We start from the raw sequence: 23,441 nt of genomic DNA, 5'->3' as shown, positions 1-23,441 counted from the left end.
TTTCCAGCCCACCACAGAAATGCCCGATGGAATTAAAGGCCATGTGTCTGACCTCAGCCCAGAGTGAGCTTCCCGCCAAATGCCAGGCAGTGCAGAGTTCTCTTCTTTCAGGGCAAGTGACGTTAGCAAGGTATTTTCCCAAGTGCCACTCTTGGTCCCAGCCTGGTTGAAAACGTCTTCTAGAGTTGCGTTTCTGGCCAGAATATTCATTTTGGTACAGGAGAGCTTCAGAATCCGAGATTAACACAAGCTAGTGCCTGCAGGGTCCCCTATTTACCTAAAACTGTGGTCTCTGAGGGGAAGACAAGTCGAATAAAGTTATGGTTCGAGGTTCACAAATCATAACCTGAGTCAACCTAAGATTGCAATGTCTCAGGTGTTTCTCTCAGGTTTTGACAAAGGAAGGCGAGACAAGCACCTTTTGGTCAGGGAAATGTGGATTTTCTGAAGTGAGAGCTTGGACTCTTTGAGTGGAGTTCTTGGCAGCATACAATAGGAGGAGGCGATAGATGGCCACAGGATAAGGGTTGTAATTCATACAAGCCAGATTTGTTCCTACTAAACATATGTTTAGGCAGATCTTCAGGTCTTTGGTGGCAAATTCTCCTAATTCAGGTGCAACACAGGGCATTAGTGTAAATTTCAAGTAGGCGAAGGGACTGAAATGATTTGACGATCAAGAGGAGGAACCCGAATGTACTCAGTGCATTGGGAATGAACGGAATGTGTGACTCCTTTCATTAAGCGCATTGTGACTTCCCTTTTCCTTTGGTGGGTTTCTACTTATGTTAATGGCCATCCAGCTTCGGGCCTAGCCCTAGCTTTTTAACAAGCCTAAAATGGCTTATAAATCAGATGCTTTACCAGAGAAAACCTCAACTGCCCAGAGGAACTCGAAGGGATTTGGGAGGTTTACCTTTACACTACCCATAACCAAGCTCTGGATCCTATTAGCTTATGTGTATTCTTTTGAGTATTTTTAGATCCTGTGACCGACCTACTCCTGGAACCAAAAGTAATTTGGACACAAGACCTCTAATAGTTCTCGAATAGAACCACCTAGGTTCAGCACAAGTCAGAGTGAACTTATGCTAAAGTTTTTGAGGGACTTGCAGTAACTGTTTAGAGTAACTCCTCCTGTAAGCTTTTGATGAAGTTGCTTTTAGACTGCAAAAGAGGCCCAATTTCCCTTTGAGGTGACTTTATTAACATCCTTGTCCATATCAGCTGACCATCTGACAGTTCCCCCCATTTGTATCTCCTTATAGAGCCAAGCACATTTACTTATTCCAGCAGGACTCAATGTCTGGATCTGTAGTTTGTGGAGCTATTCTCAGAGGTTCTTTGTTCATGAAGTTGGAAATGATTTGCACTGTCCTGCAATCCCCTTCGGCTTTCCCACTTTTTTTTACCACTCGTCTACTCTCCATCATGAGTGGGCATTGTCTCATTTATATCAAAACTGCATTGAGGGAATAAGGAGAGTTAAGGACTTGCTCTTCTATGCCACCATCCTTTAGGGCACTTCAATGCAAGTGTTAATTTCCAGCTTTTCCTCCTTACCCTCCTTTCCCCTGTCACCCACATCTAATTCAACTCAACCCCAACTCTCGTAACGCTCTGTGTCATTCTCTGCATTGTGTCTGAATCCCTCCTGTATAAGGTGTAACATCTTGCTTGGACCAGGTGCCAACTATGCATCAGTACCTATCCAAGGCAGAGGACCTTTGCCTGGATAGGCATCCCAAGTGCATGATGTCTCCACGGATTCCACTTCTAGGTGTGGCAAAGTAATTGAGCTCTTGGATATCACCCTGCAGATTAGTAGATCAACATCTGACTGGTGCGCCCTTGTCTTAATTGTATTCGGTGTGTATGGGGTATCAGGCATGTTGGGGGGATATCATGGCACTAATATGCATTCAGTGGGATTACAACAGCCATTGACAACAGCATACACTTCCATAACTAAAAGAACACTTGAAGTGAATAACCGCGGATCACCTAAATCTTAGTGCAAGATCATGATTGCTAATCGAGACAAAATGAGCTTGACACAACACAAGGACATCCAAAAAAACAAATAGAGCAATATAGAGTTTTAGTAAAACATGAGATAACAAATTGTGATAACCCATCTGCAGCTAGTGTGAATGAAATAGATAGATTTCTTTAAAGTTGCTAGAGTATTAACCTGCCAAGGATCCAAATTTAGGTCAAGATTTACTAAGATAAGCGCAATACAAAGCTGTCTAGAAATTTTCAGCATTGTGTTTCCCAAATGGCTAAAAATAGGGTACCGCCATATTTATTGCATGTCATGAGCTGATTATGCGATTGGCCGAGCTCTTGTAAACAATGCCATCTTAAGCCGGCTACAAACATGTGTAGAGTCTTACATGAAATTAGCATTTGAGGCACATCCTCAAGCACAAGTCTCTATGTGCAGACAATCGCCTAAACGTTACTAGTGGATAATTCAACAGAAATTACACAAGGTCTATTTTGCACATAAAATTAGATCAACGCTGCTCTTTGTGCCACGTTGTGCCACAACATATTTTTTGTGCCTGTGCTATAAAATAGTAAATCTTGGCCCAAAATTACAGTGGCCAATAGTCACTGTAGGACAATTCTCTTATTCCTAAAATGTATTGAAGATTATTATCAACAATAAAAAACAACTGAGTTTCTAAAGCAAATACATCAACAGCACAGCTCCACACTTTGATGTTTTGTCCAGTAGGGATAGTTTATGCAATATTTAAAAAGATTGCTCATGGATACATGATTTAAAAAAAGAATTACAAATCTTACCTGCTATCCGGGTAGTCATGAGCAAGACTACAGACGACCGTGAGAACATTGCTGTAATGTTCACGGTGTAGTTTGTGCCTGGACGCAGGTCTAAACAGACATGGGGAGTATGCGCATCCGTGGTGACGTTGAACACCATCTTGTGAAAAAAGTCCTTCTGGTACCATCTGCTTCCCCAAACATGAAACTGAAAAGAGACAGTGAGAGCTAAAATGTTCAGCTATATACAAGAGCATTTCAGATGTTGACATCATTATTTTTAAACAATTTACTATGCTTTTATCAATTTTTTTAAATTTCTCACGCACTATACACAGCGGCGGCTGACACGGATGTAGAGGTGAGAGAGGGGGGATGATGCAGGGTAAGCAGATATTAGAAAAGAAAAAGAAAAAAGTACCCTCTCTCCACTGCGTTGGCCTGAACAAGAAGCACACACAGGCTCCCAGTCAGCCAATCACAATACTGCCTTAGCAGCGTTGTGATTGGTCTGAGTGCCGTGGTTCGGCGCTCAGACACTGACTGGGAACCTGGGCATGTTTTCCACACAGGCTGTAATGCATGCTGCATGGAGAACATGCAAAGTGCACATGAATGCTTGGCCACTGTTTGGCCGGCCCGAAAGTGCCTGCCAAACATTCATCGCGCACTTAGGTGGATGCTACCACTCATTTCATTTCATAAGGCTTTATTCGGAGCTTAAAACACAAGTCCATAAAAGCAAAGCAAATACACAACAAATACAATAAACATTTCACATTATAAAAATGTAGACAGGTTACATGATTAAAACATTTAAATAATTAAAAAAGCATACTAGGCCTTACTTTGATAGCTGATAGGAGGAAGGTTGCAGTAAAAAAGCATACATCAGGATATGGTTTAAAAAGCAGCTTCATAGCATCTTGTCTATTCCTAACTCCGTATTTTAACAGGATAGGTTTGAGATAGACTTGACGATAATTATCATAAAGGTTACATAACAGAAGAAAGTGCATGGTGCTTTGAGCTGATACGTTATCACATGGGCAAGGGCCTACCGGGTGTTTTTTAATACACGGGTAGGCCACCAAATGATGGACTATCCCAAACCTTAATCTGGTAATAACATACCTATGGGAGGGTCGAGTAATTAAACTCAGATACGGCTGAAATCCCTCGTTTTCACAGAATCTGCCGTAAAACATACATGTGCTTAAGTTACTACTGGTCCTTTCCCGTTGCTCTAGCTTAAAATTCATAAAACCCGACTTCATCACTTCTTTAGACAGACTGGAGGGGGCGTTACAGTCATCTTTAAGTCTGATACCATAAATCTCTATATAACAATTTATGACATATTTAATCCAGGGAATTTTTAGATGGCCATCAGTGGAGAGACAATCTCCAATGATTGCTCTGCTTAGGGAGGTCTCTTCTTTTAACCATACGGAACGCCACAACATTAAGGGCCTTAGTGCCAGTAAATCAGAGAGGTGGGAGATACCTAGTTCTCTGTGGGCCAAATCATTAGTAGCTGATTTAGGCAAACATAGCAGCCTTTTAAGAAAGAGGTTTTCCTCCACTTGCAGGTTCCCTGCCTTGATATGCCCCCACACTCCGGCTCCATAAAGGGCCACCGATAAACATCTCATTTGAAAGATCGTCAGCATATCTTTAATCCGTTTATCTCCGATGTTTGTAGCAAATTTAAACACCCCGTGCAAGCTTTTTGCCATCTTAGCCTGGACACTATTGATCTCGCTAGTCCAGCTGCCAGATTTAGAGAAAGTGATGCCGAGGTAATTAAAAGACTCCACTGTTGACACCTTATGGCCTTCTAAAAAGAAGGCATGGGGTTTTTTACATACCACACCACATTCCATAATAAAGGTTTTTGTCTTATTAATCAACAGCTTCCTGTCATTGATGAACAGTAAAAACCTGTCCATCAGGCGCTGTAGGCCAATGGGGGTCCTAGACAAAATTACAGCGTCGTCCGCGTAAAGAAGTACAGGAACGCTGAAATCATTAATTTTTGGTGCGTCAGCCACAACCTCCTTTAAAACTGTGTCCACTTTGTTAATAAAAAGAATAAAAAGTAGAGGGGCAAGCACACACCCTTGTCTAATTCCCCGTCTAACACTGAACTTGGGGGTACGCTCCCCAGCCTGACCATAGCGAACACTAGAATTTAATTTAACATAGAGTCTCGCTAAGAAATATACAATAGACTCTGGTGCCCCCATTTCCAATAGCGTGGTCCATAAAATATTATGATCCACCATATCAAAGGCACTACTCAAGTCTGCAAAGCAGAGATAGAGAGATCCTTTTTTTGCCTTAGTATATTTCCCTATAATTAAGTCAAGGTTGAGGCATTGTTCTAATGTTCCTCTGCCCTTCCTGAAGCCATATTGGGAATCAGCCAGGATATTATTGGTCTCGGCCCATTCTTCTAACCTTACCATGAGTACCCGGCTCATGATTTTCACCGAGGAGTCCAGGAGGGACATTGGGCGGTAGTTCTTTGCATCCCCCCTGTCTCCTTTCTTATAGATTGGTACAATAATGGATTCCTCCCAGGTGTGTGGAACCCCGGCGCATACGGCAGTATTAAATACCTTTGTAAGCAACGGGCCCCATATCTCTGGTACTGTTTTTTATACATCGATGGGAACCCCATCAGGTCCCTGGGCCTTCCCACCCTTGCTAGATTTGATACTATCCCACACTTCAGCGGTAGTGATGTCCAAGGATATAACAGGCCATCTGTCATCATTGAGTTCTCCATTTCTAGCCGAGTCAAAAATCTGGGAGAAATGGGTGACCCAACTCTCCGAACTAACATTTGCTGTTAGTTCTGGGATCTTATCATCCTTCAAAAAGGGACTATTAACTGTTGCCCAAAATAAAGAAGAATCCGCATTAGAGGCTGCTTGATCCAATTTATCCCATGCCTCATGTCTTAGTTTGGTTTTCCTAGACTTAATAGCGGTCTGGTAAATCCCTCGTAATTCCCTAATGGTTCCAATATCTCTCTTCTCTGCTGACAATGCTATTTTGAGCCTTTTAAGTGCTGTAGTGCAGGTATGGTCAAACCAACCCTTGTGCTGGAGTTTCCTACCCTTATGAGATACAGTGAAGTTGCTATCTATAGTTAAATTAAGATTAGTAAAAGTATGCACGATTTCGGCATTTCCCTCCTCACATTCTAAAATTGTAACGATTTCCGTAAGACATTTTGACACAATGGCATTAGACTGAATGTCCGCTTTATTGCCTTTCCATCTAATACGGATACCATTAGGGCGATGGGGCTCGATATTGGTAATGATACATGGAATAAACACAGGTCGTTCCTTCCATAAGGTTATCTCAGCAGTGATGCAATTATGATCACTAATTAGGTTGTCCACAACTATAGGGGTTGAACACCTTGGACCAATACCAGATGATATACAAATAAAGTCAATCACTGTGTTAGCGTTTCTACCCGTGTAAGTGGGGACAACTTCACCTGAGTTATTAGTCTGATTAGCCAGTATTTCCATGTCGTATGTAGTTAAAATTTTGTTCAGGGAATTACCATAAGAGTTGTGAGGGAAGTGAAAAACACCATCCCCCCAACAGTCAATAAAGCCACATACCCTTTGAGCGGCAAGAGGACACACCACTGTATTAAAATCTCCTACCCAGATGATATCAAAAACAATATCAAATTTAGTTACAATATCTTCCATAGCGGATTCCAATGCAAGTACGACCTGGTACCTTGAATGGTCAAAGACATTATTATAAAAATTGATTAAAAGGATATTCCTGTCCTGCTCCTGTTGAAGCCATAAAATCTGGGAATGTGCACCAACCAAAACATGTTTTTTGACTTTGATGGGTATATCTACAGAAATCAAAACCAATAACCCACCCTTTGCTCTGCCCGATGATGAGGCCACAGCTGGTAAATTAAAAGAAACAAAACCATTGTAATTGATTGGGTCAACACACCAGGTTTCCTGGAAACATATAATATTAAAAGTGTTAATAAATTCTACCCATCCCAGACAGGTGACCTTAGAAGAGAGTCCCGCAATATTCCAGCTAGCGATCGAGCAAGCACTCTGTCTCCGGGATCTAAGACAGGGTAAGGGACTGATAAGATCAGAAGGCATGGAACTACAAGGCTGGTCACCGGACAGGGGGGCACAATTCTCTCTTTCACAGTGACCAATCTTCCCACTGGTAATGTCATTCCCACTGGCATCTACTGAGTCTGGCGCCCTCACAGCAACATTCCCTCCCATACCTCCCACGGTATCAGCCGCGTCCGTTGGTTTAGACGAAACTGGCACCAGTCAATCATTCCCATCCAGTCCGCTCAGTGCTTCAAATCGGTTTGCCGTAGTGATGATAGGGCCAGGGAAAACATGCTTATCTCCTTCTCTCGTCCCAGTGTATACAATATTGGGACGAGTATTAAGATGCCTATAAAAATACCCTAGAGGCCGAAGGGATATCCCTTGGTCCAATGAGGAAGATGACTGTGCTCTTAACAAAGCTGTGGATGCAAGATGGGGGTTACGAAAATTAACTATAATACAGTCACCCCCACAAATCTTGCGCGAGCTCCCAATCCAATTGACTCTTCTTGTACTTATAATATCCTTTGCCAAGGCTACTGGAAAGCCGCATTCCCGGTGTAACCAGTCCACAGTTTTGTTTTTCAAAGAAGCATGGGTTTCGCTATGGTTACGGCCTGTTTCTTTAACTTGTGGAACATTGGTAATAACCGCCACAAACGGGGCACAAGCTGGGGGCAAGTCAGGTCTAGAAGTACCAGTATTATTTACACCAGGTCCAGATTGATTCGCAGCAATGGGGATAAACGACAATCTTTGTTGGCCTGGGGTCTGCAGAGAATCTATGGCATTTCTTCTCTCATCACCTTGTTCACCATATGATGTCTTAGGGGGGTTAATCTTGCCCGTTGGTTTAACTATCTCAGAGGCCTGTCGAGGGACATGGCTATTTACTGGGACTTCATCGTTCACTTTGGTACCAGTACTTGCGTTAAGATGTGCTTCTAACAGACCTCCTAGTCTAGCCACTTCGGTAACTACCATATCTAGTTTATTCAATAATGGTTTGATTAGTAAATCAAACTTGGCATCAATCATACTGATTAGGAGATCCAGCTGTCTGCTTTCGATAGTGACCGGGTTACTATCCTGCACTACGGTAGGGGTTTGAACAGAATTCATGGTTAAAGGTTCAGTTCTCTTAGATAATGGTCGCCCCCCCCCCCCCTCTTAGAATGCACAATCTTATTGTGTGTCCGGCTAGAACGTAATATTCTTTGCGATGTTGTAGCCGTCGAAATAACAATCGGTGGGTCTGAAGTACGTATTAGATCCTCAAAAGGGGGGTCATCTGTGCTATTATCATCTGCGGTGGCAACCACTATGATGTCATCCGTATCATGGATCCGATCATTAATCTCGTCATTTACATTATCTACAACAGGTAAATGGGTAGGAGGGTTAATATTTAAGAGAATAGGATCGATAACCTCCACCCGCCCCAATGATTTTCTCCGCTCTTGATTTATCTTATCAACCATCTTCACAAGATAATTGTCCATGGTTGATTTAGCCGAAGAAAGTTTAACTTTAGACATGGGGTGCACTAGTACAAAACTACTGCAATTCGATCATAGATGACAAACAGTTATCTACCCTAACAACCCTCTCGTGCTCTCCACAGTCCACGATGACTAGACCCAATTAGTGCCACAACATGTAAGGAGATACGCACTGTCCCCTTCTGTCCCGGGCTATCACGATCCACAAGTGCAACAGAATACCAAAGTCCCACCGCTTGCAGTTGTCACAGTACCTTAATACAGTGTCCGTATTGCAGCACGTAAGGGGGGTGGCCCTGCCCAACCTCTACCGGCCCCGGACGGCCACAGACGGCCCGCCCTTTGCCCGGGCTTAGCCCGGCGCATCCCGCACGCGTCCCGCGAAGCGGGCCTCAGGGCTTCTTAAGTGCGCCTCCGGGCGCTTCCGTGACGTGAACTGTGCGCGCCACCGCAAAGGAGCTCGGGATATGTATTTCCCGTGGCGGCGGCGCGGTTGGCGAAGGCTGGGGCACCTGGAGCGATGCAGTAGGTAAGATGACTCCTGGCAGTGTCGGTAGTAAGGTGCGAGATATTCCCCCCGCTGCGCCGGCCTCAGGGCTTCTTAAGTGCGCCTCTGGGCTCTTCCGTGACGTGAACTGTGCGCGCCACCGCAAAGGAGCTCGGGATATGTATTTCCCGTGGCGGCGGCGCGGTTGGCGAAGGCTGGGGCACCTGGAGCGATGCAGTAGGTAAGATGACTCCTGGCAGTGTCGGCAGTAAGGTGCGAGATATTCCCCCCGCTGCGCCGGCCTCAGGGCTTCTTAAGTGCGCCTCCGGGCGCTTCCATGACGTGAACTGTGCGCGCCACCGCAAAGGAGCTCGGGATATGTATTTCCCGTGGCGGCGGCGCGGTTGGTGAAGGCTGGGGCACCTGGAGCGATGCAGTAGGTAAGATGACTCCTGGCAGTGTCGGCAGTAAGGTGCGAGATACCACTCCTCTTCTGCCCTACTCTGTGAGCAGAGCAGCCCTGCCCAGTCCAGTCACACAAAGCTGCTGGAAGTAGGACAAAATAAAATGCTAAAAACACGAGCTATTATCATCTTTTTTCCCCTTTATTTCACTGCTAAAAAGCAGTGGGACAACGCTCCTCCGCCTTAGCGGAGGAGCCAGCACTAACTATACAACACACCTTAACGAATGCAACAAAAATAAACCAATATTTCTGCACTAATCAAGTTCACTTTGATTTAGGAGCAACAGGAAAAAAATACATTGATTCAACATTTATAGTGTCATATTCCCATTTTATATTTATTCAAAGTATTAGTTGCCAAAGTATATGTGTTCCCAAGTACTGAAAAGATGATCTTGCTTCTGTAGCCCAGACTTATTTCGCACTGCGCCCCGCTTGAATTTGAATTTAAATTTGAATTTGAATTTAAAAATATTTATTGAGCGCTCGGACACCAAGCGGTTTCATGGCGCTGTAGAGGAAATGATACCTGAGTGAGAGGGTGATGCGGCTTAGATTTTAAAAACCTGTGCAAACAGATTGGTTTTCAGGGTGCTCCGGAACTCCAGGTACGAGAGGGTTGATCTCATTTGGAAAGGTAGAGAATTCCAAAATTGTGGAGCAAGGACGGAGAACATTAAGCCTCCCATTCTGCTCTTCTTGAATCTGGGCACCACCAGTAGGGACAGAGAGGATGATCGGAGTTGTCTACTGGGGATGTAAGGGACGATTTTTGACGTGATAAAAGATGGGGCTGTTCCCGCAAGAGCCTGGAACGTGATACAACCCATCTTAAAGAGGGCCCTTTCTCTAATTGGGAGCCAATGGAGGGATCTGAGAAGGGGAGTGGTATGGTGTGACTTGGGTAAACCATAGGCCAGGCGAGCAGCTTGGTTTTGCACCAATTGGAGCCTCCGGATGGCGTAAGCGGGGGTGCCGTTGTGTAGGGCATTCCCAAAATCCAGCAGGGAAAGGACCATAGCCATCAAGATCAATTTAAGGGCTGAGAAGGAAAAAAAACGTGAGATCTTGCGAATGGTGCGCAATGTAAAAAAACAGGAAGAGACCACTGTGCTGATCTGAGAGTGTAGGGTCAGTTGTTGGTTGAGGGTGATTCCCAATGTCTTAACGGCGGGAGAGGTAGAAGGGGGGGGGCCAAAGGAGGGGGGCCAGAAGAAGGGGGACCAAGGGTTGAGTTTGCCGCCAGTGAGAAGAAGCTCGGTCTTATCAGGGTTGAGCTTGAGGTGGTTAAAGCACATCCAATCCCTGATAAAGACCATCACCGACTGGAAATTAGAAATAGAGTTGGGGGAGTTAGAGAGGTTAAAAATGAGTTGGAGGTCGTCGGCGTAGTTAAACACAGTGTCCTCCATCTTCTGCAGAGCACAAATGAGCGGGCAGACGTACAAATTAAAAAGAAGGGGGGAGAGAGAGGAGCCCTGAGGGACGCCACATAGCACTTTGCGGTCCTTGGAGGAAAAATTTGCCAGGTGGACTGCCTGTGAGCGGTCGCTTAGGAACGAGCTGATCCAGGCCAGGGCAGAACCTCCAATGCCTGCCGCCTTGACACGGGAAAGGAGGATGGTGTGATCGACCGTGTCGAAGGCGGCCGACAAATCGAGGAGAACCAATGCCTGAGGGAGATTAGCATTTTGCCCCGCTCTGAGTGTGTCAATGACAGAGAGCACCACTTTTTCGGTGGAATGGAGAGGGCGGAACCCTGCTTGGCATGGTGATAGATAGCCGCTGTCCTCTATAAAAGAGCTAAGGACTTTGGTTACGTGGCGTTCAAGGACTTTAGCCAGGTAGGGAAGGAGGGAAATGGGTCGATAGTTTACTAGCGCTGTGGGGTCTGCGCCTGTTTTTTTCAAGATTGGAATGATGGTGGCTGATTTATGACATGAAGGGACAGTGCCTGATTTGAAGGTCTCATTAAGAAAGGTGAGGGGGGGAGATGGACAAGTGAGAAAGATATCGCGCAAGATGTAGGCCGGGCAGATGTCAGCGGGAGATCCCGACTTGACGCATGGGAGCAAGGAGAGGAAGGTTTCTTTAGACAGTGGGGCTATGAAGTCGAGGTGGCAGGCGTTGGGTTGTGGGTCGGGGTTTAGGAAAGGCTGGGAGGGTGAAGGTATATTGGCCTTAATATCTGCAATTTTATTGATAAAGAAGTTGTTCAGCAAGTCACACAAGTGCTGGGAAGGTACCGGCTTGGATGAAGTCCTGTCCGAAGAGGCTAATTCAAAGACTGCAGCAAAGATTTCTCTGGGTTGGTTCTCTGCCCGGAGGATCTTGTTTGTTTCCATAGGGAATTTAAAGTTCTTACATTTGCAAATGGCAAAGAGCTTCAAAATTTTAACCTTGGGTTTTGCAAATGAATAAATCACTGTGGCATGACCCATGATATAGCAAGAGTCAGTATAATATAAGAGAATCTTCTATATTTCGAATTGAACAAATAATTTCTTTTAGACTGCACTTGTTTTAAAGTCTGTATTGACTGGATTCGTTCTTAGTGATTAGTAGGTACAATGTTTATTATTTTACTGGAAATATTACTGTGCACTACAAATTGAATTTTGTGTTGTTGATATTTGGGAATGGGCTTAAAATACTACCTTCTATGTTTGAACAAGATTGAAAATGGTTAGAATTATATTTTTTTACCTGCATTTTGCGATACACATAGAAAGAGGTGGTTTGTTTTTGTGCTAAAAGTTGTCCTTTCCTGCACAAAAACAATCCTGCTTGCAATGCAGGCACCCTTGCACCATGGTGCAAAGGTGCTTGTGTTGGCGCTAGGCAGCACATTTTGTGTCAGCAATGGGAAAAGACAGGAATACGCAGTATAATGTAAAATACAATACATTCCTGCCCTTTTCAATTCATGCAGCGCAGCAAGTTGGCTTGCTGCGCTGCATGCTTTTTTGACAAATAGGCCCCTAAATATTTTGACAATGGGACTTATTACCCAACTTAGGGGTCTATTAGGATGGCGGACGGATGGCCACCGCCGGGTCGGTGGTGGGAACCGCCGGGCCGGCGGCGGCCATCTGTCCGTAATCGAAACCCGAAAAACCGCCGGTCACATTAGCATGGCGGTGATAACCCCGGCAGTGAGAAATTCCGCCTGCCACTTTTCCGCCTGTAGCAGTCCACACACTTGCCTGGCGAGCGGAGCTGGACTGCTAAAATGGGGCATGTGCAGGGTCAGGCTATGCCGACATGATTATGATGCCGGCGGTAGCCAGCCTTTCCGCTGTGGTGGAACCGCCATGGAAAGGCATGCGGAGAATGTCTCCGGGGGCCCATTGTGGGCCCCCAATGTGTTGGGGGTATGGGTGCACTGGGGGTATCCATGCTACCCCCGCACATATCCCTGGACCAGGAGTCAGGTACTGTGCAGTGCCTGCTACACAGTGCAGGGATATGTAGGACATGCTCCTTTCGACATCGCGGCGGTGCTGCTGGCAGCAGCAACCACCGCAATGGGAAAGGCCGCGATCGTACCGCCGCGGTCGGATTTCGACTGCGAAGCATACTAATTGAACCGGCGGTTATGCCGCGGTCCTGGCGGGCGGTCTATACCCGCTACCATGGCAGTGATTTTCCGAACGCCATCCTAATAGACCCCCTAATGTATTTTAACCACTTTAGATGGATGAAAGGTTGAGTGTTTCCTGTAACCACTCGTCAACAGTGAAAAAAATTCCACTGATACCATCAGGGGTAAGAAGGATAGATGTATGGATCCTCCTCCTTAGTATAGACTTATCACACAATTGTATCCAAACCAAAAATTGGCTCTAACAAGCTTCTAAATCTCCTGTTGGTAATATACTCCGCTGTCGCGGTAAGGAAAAAGATTTCCTTATATTGATTAACCCTCACACACCCTATTGGTGTCATGCTTCATCATCGGGTTCACCCAGACTCCTAAAGGTCTGGGTGGGCTCGACCATCTTTCAGGGAGCTCTTAGGAGATATTGGCCAGGGGGGTTAAAGATTAAAAATCCTATTGTTTCTCCAGGTATCCCTTTATTCGCGGGGACGCAATGGATATTAAAAAATGAACAACGGGTCTTTTCGGAGTTAATGGTCCTAGGACCCTAAAGGTTAGCCAACATGTTTCTGCCCACTTTAAATTGCCAAAACATTGGTCAGGGGCTTTCGTCAGGGCTCAAAAATGAATGTTCCCTCCATGGTATTTCTAAAAGTTGACCTATAATTCAGATGTATTGAAGGTACAGATAGCTGTTCCCTTCACAAATACCAAAACTTTCGATATTTTCCACAAAAATTATTTTTTCTCAATGCGGAGAATAAATATCCTCCTACCTTCCGTACTTGAAAAATTCCACCTATTAGGGGAAAAAAGGGAAAAAACGGGAAGGAAAAAAAAACAGGAGATAAATAAACATACAGACTAAACATCAATATTCAACTATAGTCTTGAAATGCCACTTCAATCCATGTTCGTGTGCACTTTGCAAACTCATGCATGGACACCTTATTGTTTCCACAACCATATGAGCTGAGCCAAAGTGAAATAAATTCATTCAAAATCACCCCACTTGGGTGTAGTGCATATTATCACATTGTAACAAGAATCGTTATTCTGAGTGAGAAAAAATATTTGTCAGAAAGCCATCAGCATTATTGTAGTGACCATTATGTTAACAACACCCAGTCGTGAGTATTTTCTTTTGCCTCGTCATGTAACAGTTTAAAAACCTTGTAATGTTGTTTCATCTTAATATTCACACAGCCGCTTTCACACATCCTTATTTCATATGCAATGGGTATCAGGCATATAAATCACATGCATGCAAAACAATTCTATCTTACCCAACTCTGGGGATTTTCACGTGTCATAGGGGGAGAGAATGGTTATTCAGTCAACATGCTGTTCAATAAAGGCAAAACCAAAGAACACGCCGTTTCTGTTAGAATCTCGAGCTGACACTTACCCCCATTATCGTGCTCGTAAGTATGTTTGTATACGTTGTAACACAAATGATAGCAGCATTTGTTTCTTTGACATTTGTTTGAAAGTGATCGAGTAAGCAAGAAAAAGATCACGGAATACACCTCGAGAAGTACTATTACAAACGAATGTCAAAGAAACAAATGCTGCTATCATTTGTGTTACAACGTCTAACTCTTCTAACTCTATAAAGAGAATTATACAGAACAATTGGCGTATCGTGACATCAAACAGCCTGAACTTTGAAAAACCTATGTTTTCATTGAGAAAAAATAAAAGCATAAGGAGCACTCTAATCCATACAGACAACTGGGAACCGATAACAGACACACAATTTTCATTGTGGAATAGCACACCAGTGAAAGGGCACTTTCCCTGCGGGAACTGTGCGGTGTGTCCGTTTACCAAACATACGAAACAGATTGATCTGGGCATCAAAGAAAAATGGGAACAGAGACACCACACAAATTGTAACACGAACAATGTGGTTTATGTGATTACATGTCCGTGTGAATTAAAATACGTCAGAATGACTTCACGTAGGATCAAACTCTGCATTGGGGAACATAGAAGTACAATCAGACGTGGAGTAGTTGCCATGAAACTGACAGCACACTATGTGGAGTTCAAACACTCCGATAAAGATCTGGAGTGGACAGTGATTGAGAAGGTGAATGAAGGCCCGAACATCACTAAAAGACTCCTTGAGCGCGAGCAGAGATGGGTGTACAGCCTGGGCACCGACAAAAAGGGTCTGAATGATTCTATTACTTGGAATGCCCTAAGATGAGTATGTCTGGAGTTATTTACAGAAGGTATGGCTGGTAATAAGAATGTAATAAGTGTACGAGACCTCATTCTCTACGAATGATCTGGAGGGATGATGGAACTTAATGTCATCTGTTCAGTATGGTTTGGTGCTATCTAATCTAAATCATTTATCACTTACCATCACAATGAAAAAAGTTTCTGAAAAATAATTAGGATGTATGTACCTATTTACAAGTGACAACAACCTTATAAGTGCAGAAATGTTGCTTTGCAGTTAAGATGTGACCGGGGCTTTTTTATACAGTCTCCTTTTTAAAATAGTTCTATTTAGCTACAAAAATATGATGTTTTATGTCTTCTAAGAAAAGGGGTTTTCAGCATATAAAATATTCTGCTGAACCTCCTGACTCCTTTTCCACAGACATAGAACTACAAGAATGGGATTTATATTCCAATTCCCGATATCCCGTTAGCCTAGTAAAATTAAATATATTGGTTTTTATATACATCCCGATTCGGTCCACGCTCTAACACCAACATGATTTGGCTGAGTTTAAGTATTGTGGCACAAATTCTATGTGGTTTACAAGATATGGCCAAGTTTCCACACAAATAAAACTGTTGAAGAATTGTAACTATGTTAAATAAAGTTATCAAGCACGACAATACATATAATTACAGCCGGGTTTAAACTACAATATAGCGGGGTTTGAACTACAACTCCCGATACTCTAGTGGTTTTTTACCGGGAGCACACCGGAAGTGACGGCAGTAGGTAAGCGCCTAGGGTCCGGCGGTCGCCCTGATACCGGCATTCCTTTAGCATTTAAGGCTCAGGTTCCCGACAAACAAATGCGAGAGCCAGGGAGTGGAGATGGTACTTAGGTGTACCGCCAAGAAGGACATGTAAATTAGTAAGTGAAAGGGGCTAAGCTTACAAGCACGATAATGGGGGTAAGTGTCAGCTCGAGATTCTAACAGAAACGGCGTGTTTTTTGGTTTTGCCTTTATTGAACAGCGTGTTGACCGGATAACCATTCTCTCCCTCTGTGACACGCGAAAATCCCCCGAGTTGGGTAAGATAAAATTGATTTGCATTCGTGTGATTTATATACCTGATACCCATTGCATATGAAATAAGGATGTGTGAAAGTGGCTGTGTGAATATTACGATGAAACAACATTACAAGGTTTTTAAACTGGTACATGACGAGGCAAAAGAAAATGCTCACAACTGGGTGTTGTTAACATAATGGTCACTACAATAATGCTGATAGCGTTCTGACAAATATTTTTTCTCACTCAGAATAACGATTCTTGTTACCATGTGATAATATGCACTACACCCAAGTGGGGTGATTTTGAATGAACTTATTTCACTTTGGCTCATATGGATGTGGAAACAATAGGATTGTCCATGCATGAGTTTGCAAAGTGCACACGAACATGGATTGAAATGGCATTTCAAGACTACAATTGACTATTGATGTTTAGTCAGTATATTTCTTTATCTCCTGTTTTTTCCCTTCCCGTTTTCCCCCTTTTTTCTCCTAATAGGTGGAATTTTTCAAGTATGGAAGGTAGGAGGATATTTATTCTCCGCATTGAGAAAAAATACTTTTTGTGCAAAATATTGAAAGTTTTCATACTTGTGAAGGGAACAGCTATCTGTGCCTTCAATAAATCTGAATTATAGGTCAACTTTTAGAAACACCATGGAGGGAACATTCATTTTTGAGCCCTTACGAAAGCCCCTGACCAATTTTTTGTCAATTTAAAGTGGGCAGAAACATGTTGGCTAACCTTTAGGGTCCTAGGACCATTAACTCCGAAAAGACCCGTTGTTCATTTTTTAATATCCATTGCGTCCCCGCGAATAAAGGGATACCTGGGGAAACAATAGGATTTTTAATCTTTAACCCCCCTGGCCAATATCTCCTAAGAGCTCCCTGAAAGATGGTTGAGCCCACCCAGACCTTAAGGAGTCTGGGTGAACCCGATGATGAAGCATGACACCAATAGGGTGTGTGAGGGTTAATCAATAAAAGGAAATCTTTTTCCTTCCCGCAACAGCAGAGTATATTACCAACTGGAGATTTAGAAGCTTGTTAGAGCAAATTTTTGGTTTGGATACAATTGTGTGATGAGTGTTTCCTGCCCACATTCAAAACTGTGTCCTACAGAGATATCTGCTACAATAGGAAGATTAAGACAATCAGCTACCTAAGCAACTAAAACCAGAAAAATAGGCCAAAGACAGTAACAGGAAGATGAGATTAGACATAGTGACTGTTTAGCACATACCATATCCTGAATAGTCTCCTGGAACTTTTTATAATCGGTATTATAAAGAAAGAGACTAAATAATGTGTAACGGTGTAAGTAGAGGTGTAAACTGGGCAATCCCATGTAACCCATCTAACTAAACACCCAATCTATTGTTGCTGACATTGACAGGGGTGTCCTACAAGGATCTACAATTTCATAGGCCTGGGCAGAGTTCACAGAGTTCCGGTATGCGGAACACCCCGAAGTGCCCAAAAAACTTTGCCGCGCTACTCGGAGTTCCGCAAGCAGCAGAGTGCATTAAGTTGCGCTGATGTTTAGTGCCAAGTGTTTCCAGCGCGAACAGCACTGTGCGCAGCGCGAGATGGTGCTGCTTCTTTCTGCCACTCAAGTAGATGTTCTTCTCGAGCAGCAGCTTCTGCAACACGAACGGAAGGTTTCTCAATGTGAGTAGTAGTGACAATCCACGACCGCCCACGTTGAGAAATCTTGCAGGGAGGTGGTCTAGCGTTGGATTTCCCTCCCTCACGCTCACCAACTTAACATTGGCGAGCGAGGGAAAAAACACGTGCTCCGTGGAGCTTGAAAAACTCCGCAAACTCCATGAACGGAGGGGAGTTTACCACTCAGGCCTACAATTTTACCAGTGCTCTTCAATCTATACATGGAACCACACACAGAAATCCTCAATCAAAACTCTCGTACCACATGAATGCTGATGATATGCAACTTTACATCAAACTCTCCTCTCAAAAGGATATCTGGAGACGGGATGACACCAGAAGAAAACATCGGGCTGGCACATAACCATCTGAAACTAAATCTGCTAAAAACCAAATTAATTCTCTTCTCTTCACCCCTTAGAACTCAACAACCTCAACTATGGCCTTATAACATCAATTCGATAAACTGCACCCCAACCATCTGTGACTCCGTAAAGTCACTAGGAGTCACACTGGACTCTAATCTGAACATGCAAGCTCACATACAAGCTGCAACCAGAAGAGCTAACCTACAACTACAGCTCCTACGAAAAATAAAACCATTCATACCGCTTGGAGAGCTCAAACCGCAGTCCAATCTCTAGTGCTGTCAAGTCTTGACTATGGCAATGCCACACTCATAGGTATTCCTAAAGCCAGCCGAACCCCAGTGCAAGCAACACTAAATGCAGCAGCAAGACCTATAACAGGCACACACATTATCAGCGCATTTCCCCATCAGTCAGAGCCCTCAACTGGCTCCCAGTGTAAGCTAAGATCCAACTGTAGATTGTGTGCATAACACACAAAGCACCACACAATTCTGGCCCTAAATACAAGGCAAATAGGATCAAACTAGCAGGAGCCGGAAGGGATTCTAGAAGTGCTAAATCCTTCATAATACAACCAGCCCGATTTTTTTTTTTTTTTTTTTTTTTAATGAAAACACACCAACTATGAGAGCAATCTCTTCATTCAGGCTTTTCAAGAAGGAAGTTAAAGCCTTACGAATAGAAAAATGTTTCAAAAGAGAACTTTTTGTAACTGTAATTTCCACTTGTTCTGGTATCTTGTTTTGTACCATGTTCTTCGACTTCTATGTACATTGTATCATAAATATTTGGTGCTCACTGTAATGCAACCCTCATCAGCTCTTTGTACAGTGCACCAATACCTTGATGCTCATTGTTCACGCTATATAAAACACTACAAATAAATAATATATCAATAAACAACTTCTTCTGGTCATTGGTCATGCTCTATTCACAACCCTTCTCCCAGCCCCTGAAGATGCCACCCAACCCCGATTGTGCCATCTTGAGGTAGTCTCCATACTGCTTTAAGGTCCTCTATTTTTCAGGGGCTGTCAGTCAGCCCTCATCACCCATTGGTATGTTCAAGTGTCATTCACATTTGCGTCCTCCCACCAGAGCATACAGCTTGTAGCAGTGGGTCAGCCCTCATCATCCATTGGTATGTTCAAGTGTCATTCACATTTGCGTCCTCCCACCAGAGCATACAGCTTGTAGCAGTGGGTCAGCCCTCATCATCCATTGGTATGTTCAAGTGTCATTCACATTTGCGTCCTCCCACCAGAGCATACAGCTTGTAGCAGTGGGTCAGCCCTCATCATCCATTGGTATGTTCAAGTGTCATTCACATTTGCGTCCTCCCACCAGAGCATACAGCTTGTAGCAGTGGGTCAGCCCTCATCATCCATTGGTATGTTCAAGTGTCATTCACATTTGCGTCCTCCCACCAGAGCATACAGCTTGTAGCAGTGGGTCAGCGCTCTTCATCCACCAGCTGTCTTGCTCTGTAAGTGATGACATTTTGCCTGATCACAGGATTTCAGTTCTAGGGCTGCTGTGCCTGACCTACTGGGCCACGCCTTTATTTGTATGAATTTTTGCAATTTTTTGTATATTGCTTATGGTTGAAAAATGTATATATAAAATAACTATTGTACTCGTACGAAGGCCACGCCCTATGGCTTTGCCAATGCTTGTTCTGTCTTTGACCTTGCTTTAATTTCGGATGCGCAAACCCCTGACCAGCTAGGGTACTTGACAAAGGCTGCACAGGTACCACAATTATGCATTTCCATCATTGATCAAGTTACTCACTCTGAGAGGACACATTTAATTTTAGGAGAAAACAGGGAGTAGAAAGTTATTAGAATGCTGTACAAAAAAAATTGCTATGTATTCTTTAATTGAGTGCAATTGTCACTGACTGAATTCGACCTTCTGACACAAATGTTTAAATCGCTGTACTTTGTTGTCTGCTTAACATCTTCAAGGAACTGCAAATGTATCTTATCCGATCCATTTTGAAGTGAGAATTTATAACATATAAAAAACTTCAGTTTCCACTATATTTTTGCCAAAGCACAGGAAATGATGCATAACGTAGCATTGTATGGAAAGAATAAATAGATTTAAGTACCATCCCCACTTACAAAGTACATCTTCTCTGCGTCAGTGCTTCTCCATTGCAAACAGGTTTCATTAAGAGCAGTTGCATTCAAGACGGGCTTCTTCACTAGAAAGTAAATTAAACAAAATCACAAACTCATATGGGAAAGGTCACATCGTCATCAATGGAGAAGGCAGGTTTTACGATGCTATTTAATTGGCTCTTGCAACATGGTCGTGTTCTTGTTTTGTTTAGTGGAGAACAACCGGAGAGATGATAATCCCAATCACGAGAAGGGTGTATTGTTAAAAGAGACAAGATGGAGTCGGGATGACAGAATAACCTGCAATATTTGCCAGTTGCTCCAAACTAAAAACACAGGCGCATATTCATTGAGAAGTCACGCAGCGCAGCAAGTCACCTTGCTGTGCCGTGTGACAGGGAAATTTCCTGCCTTTTCCAAGGGGTGGCGCACAATGTGCTGACTAGCGCCAACGCAGGCATTCTTGCACTATGGTGCAAGGGTGCCTGCATTGTAAGTAGGATTCATTTTATCCAGGAACTAGCAACTTCCTGCACAAAAACAATCCCCTGAGGCATTTTCCTCTTTCTATGCGTGCTGCAAAATGCATCACGCATAGAAAGAAGAAAAAACTAGGAGAAATAAACAGATTTCTCCGCGTTACGCCTCACCTGGGGAGGGGTAGCAGTTTTGGAGCATTGCCAGGTCTAACACTTATGGTAAATCTGGGAATGACTTAAAATCCATGGGGTTTGCATAGGAACACCCAATCACCACCCATAGAACGCCTCCCAGGGGCAGAATAACGTAATGCAGCCATTTGCGCTGTGTTGTGTTACTCTGGATTTATCAAGCCACTCAGGGCTACGCAAGGTGGCCATGCATGGCTTGATAAATCACATTTGAGGGTTGTGTCACGCCTGCACCTCACTGCTTGGTGCAAAAGTGACACAATCATTTTATAAATATGGCCCGTATTGAGCAAAACCCTAGAACTTGTTCATTGCCATCATATTTGCACGACCACGCCCATCAAGGAAATATACACTGCAATTAAGCCAAGAAGTAGCAAACATGGCATTGACAGCGGATGTGCATAACCACACACCACCTGCCAAATGACAAAAAATGTAAAAACCAAGGGGCATATTATCAAGCCAGGCGATAAAATTATCGCCGCTTTAGCGGCAGAAAACTGCCACTAAAACGGCGATAATGGGCTTGATAATATGCTCTATGGAATTCCAATTGAAGCCCATGTTAGATGTGAAGGACATCTAACCTGAGCTTCAATTGGAACTCCATAGAGCATATTATCAAGCCCATTATCGCCGTTTTAGCGGCGGTTTTCTGCCGCTAAAGCGGCGATAATTTTACAGCCTGTCGTGATAATATGCCCCCAGGTTCGTCAGTCACTACCAAAAAATACAAACGCTATCACTGTTGTGGAACGTTTCAAAAGGTAGCCTCACTGTAGCAGAGGTAATGCAGATATCTAAAACATGATGCAAATTTACATCACAAACTTGACCGAATGTAAATCAAAGGGGAACAAGACCTACAATTGTACAAGACATCACAGGATGGTGCACATCCGTGGTTAATCACCTGCTGCAACTAGAACAGCACAATTTATATCCTCAACTCCACATTACCATTCCAAATGACTCACAAAACAAGATAATACAGCATAGCCTAGACTATTGTTGTGGCCAGGGAAGTGTAAGCCTCTCCTCTCCCACCCAGCCTTGCCCAGGGGTCTGGGAGAGACCTATGGCCCAGGCACAGGGGCCAGAGAGCACACATCCTTTCTGCCCTGGCCATCAGAAATGGCATATGGATGTGGGACAAGGAGGAGCCGACAACTGATAGCTGTCCCACTGTCTGTTCCGATTAAAGAACCAGACAACTGGACAGAAACTAACTCTGTCCTAATGTTCACTCATTCATATGTGCGGAAGATGGCGGGCCCTGTGGATTGACAGCGATCTAAGAGGCATATTATCAAGAAACTGCGTTAAAAGTATCGCCGCTTTAGCGGCAGAAAACTGTCTCAAAAGTGGCGATAATGGGCTTGATAATATGCCCTTGAGAATTCCCATAGAAGCCCATGTTCTGGTGTCAACATGAGCTTCTATTGGAATTCTCTGTGGCATATTATCAAGCCCATTATCGCCGCTTTAGCCGCAGTTTTCTGCCACTAAAGCGGCGATAATTTTAACGCTGTGCTTGATAATGTGCCCCTAGGTGTCAAGTTCACAACTGTGATAGTGACATCAGGATAGTTGTTTTCTCCCCTGGTAATCTGTAACCCTCCTCCCACTTCTCAAGAAATTGAGGAACAGGGTAGCTGGCACTAGTCACAGGTCCTGTTCAGGGCATCCAGATCAGGAACCTTCTTTTCTGGTTTCCCAGATATGCAAATTCCAGTGGCTCACCACTGAAACTTATTGTACCTCTTTTACAATTGTCTGTGAATATTTGCGTTTTCTTTTCATTACTGTTTTAAGTATTTTATTTTTTATACTTTTTTTACTTTGGTTGTATTCGAGCACCATCTTAACTATGTATATTTTCTGAAATTATGGCTACTGTCTCAAAAATAAGCATTGATTTTATTTAAGATGAATGAAACCAAGGCGTCTGAAGTGTCTTTACTATGGTGCTGTTGTAAGCTTTCTGAAGCTTGGGCTCTATTCTTCTGTTCAACAGGGCACTCAACGTCTGTGCATGGATTGCAGTTTTCTTGAAGTAAAAACAAGAGTATATGTGCGTGCTATATGTTGATTTAGCTTTACGCAACATCATTATTTTTATTATTTGATTTTGCCTGTGCTTAGGCACTAACTGGAAATAAGAAAGAACTGCCTGAGCCCTGTGGGAACAAGAACCATGGGGCATATTATCAAGCACGGCGTTAAAATTATCGCCGCTTTAGCGGCAGAAAACTGCCGCTAAAGCAGCGATAATGGGCTTGATAATATGCCCCTGAGAATTCCCATAGAAGCCCAAGTTGACACCAGAACCAGATTTCTGCCGCTAAAGC

The 23,441-nt window shown here is 43.7% G+C and overlaps 1 protein-coding gene across 3 annotated transcripts in view; it reads right to left on the bottom strand.

Moving 5' to 3' along the window:
• Positions 1 to 23,441, bottom strand: part of SUSD1 (sushi domain containing 1) — a 611,958-nt gene that overhangs the window by 259,353 nt on the left and 329,164 nt on the right. For all 3 annotated transcript variants that reach the window (XM_085641265.1, XM_085641267.1, XM_085641266.1), the window contains 2 exons: positions 20,417 to 20,499; positions 2,818 to 3,004 (listed from right to left, as the gene is read on the bottom strand). In XM_085641265.1, coding sequence (XP_085497391.1) covers positions 2,818 to 3,004; positions 20,417 to 20,499 — 270 coding nt within the window. The remainder of the gene's footprint in view (positions 1 to 2,817; positions 3,005 to 20,416; positions 20,500 to 23,441) is intronic.

Source organism: Triturus cristatus, chromosome 2_2, assembly GCF_964204655.1.
Source record: "Triturus cristatus chromosome 2_2, aTriCri1.1, whole genome shotgun sequence".
Classification (NCBI taxonomy): Eukaryota; Metazoa; Chordata; class Amphibia; order Caudata; family Salamandridae; genus Triturus; species Triturus cristatus.
The sequence above is the reverse complement of the archived record's forward strand: the minus strand, read 5'-3'. Positions and strand labels throughout refer to the sequence as shown.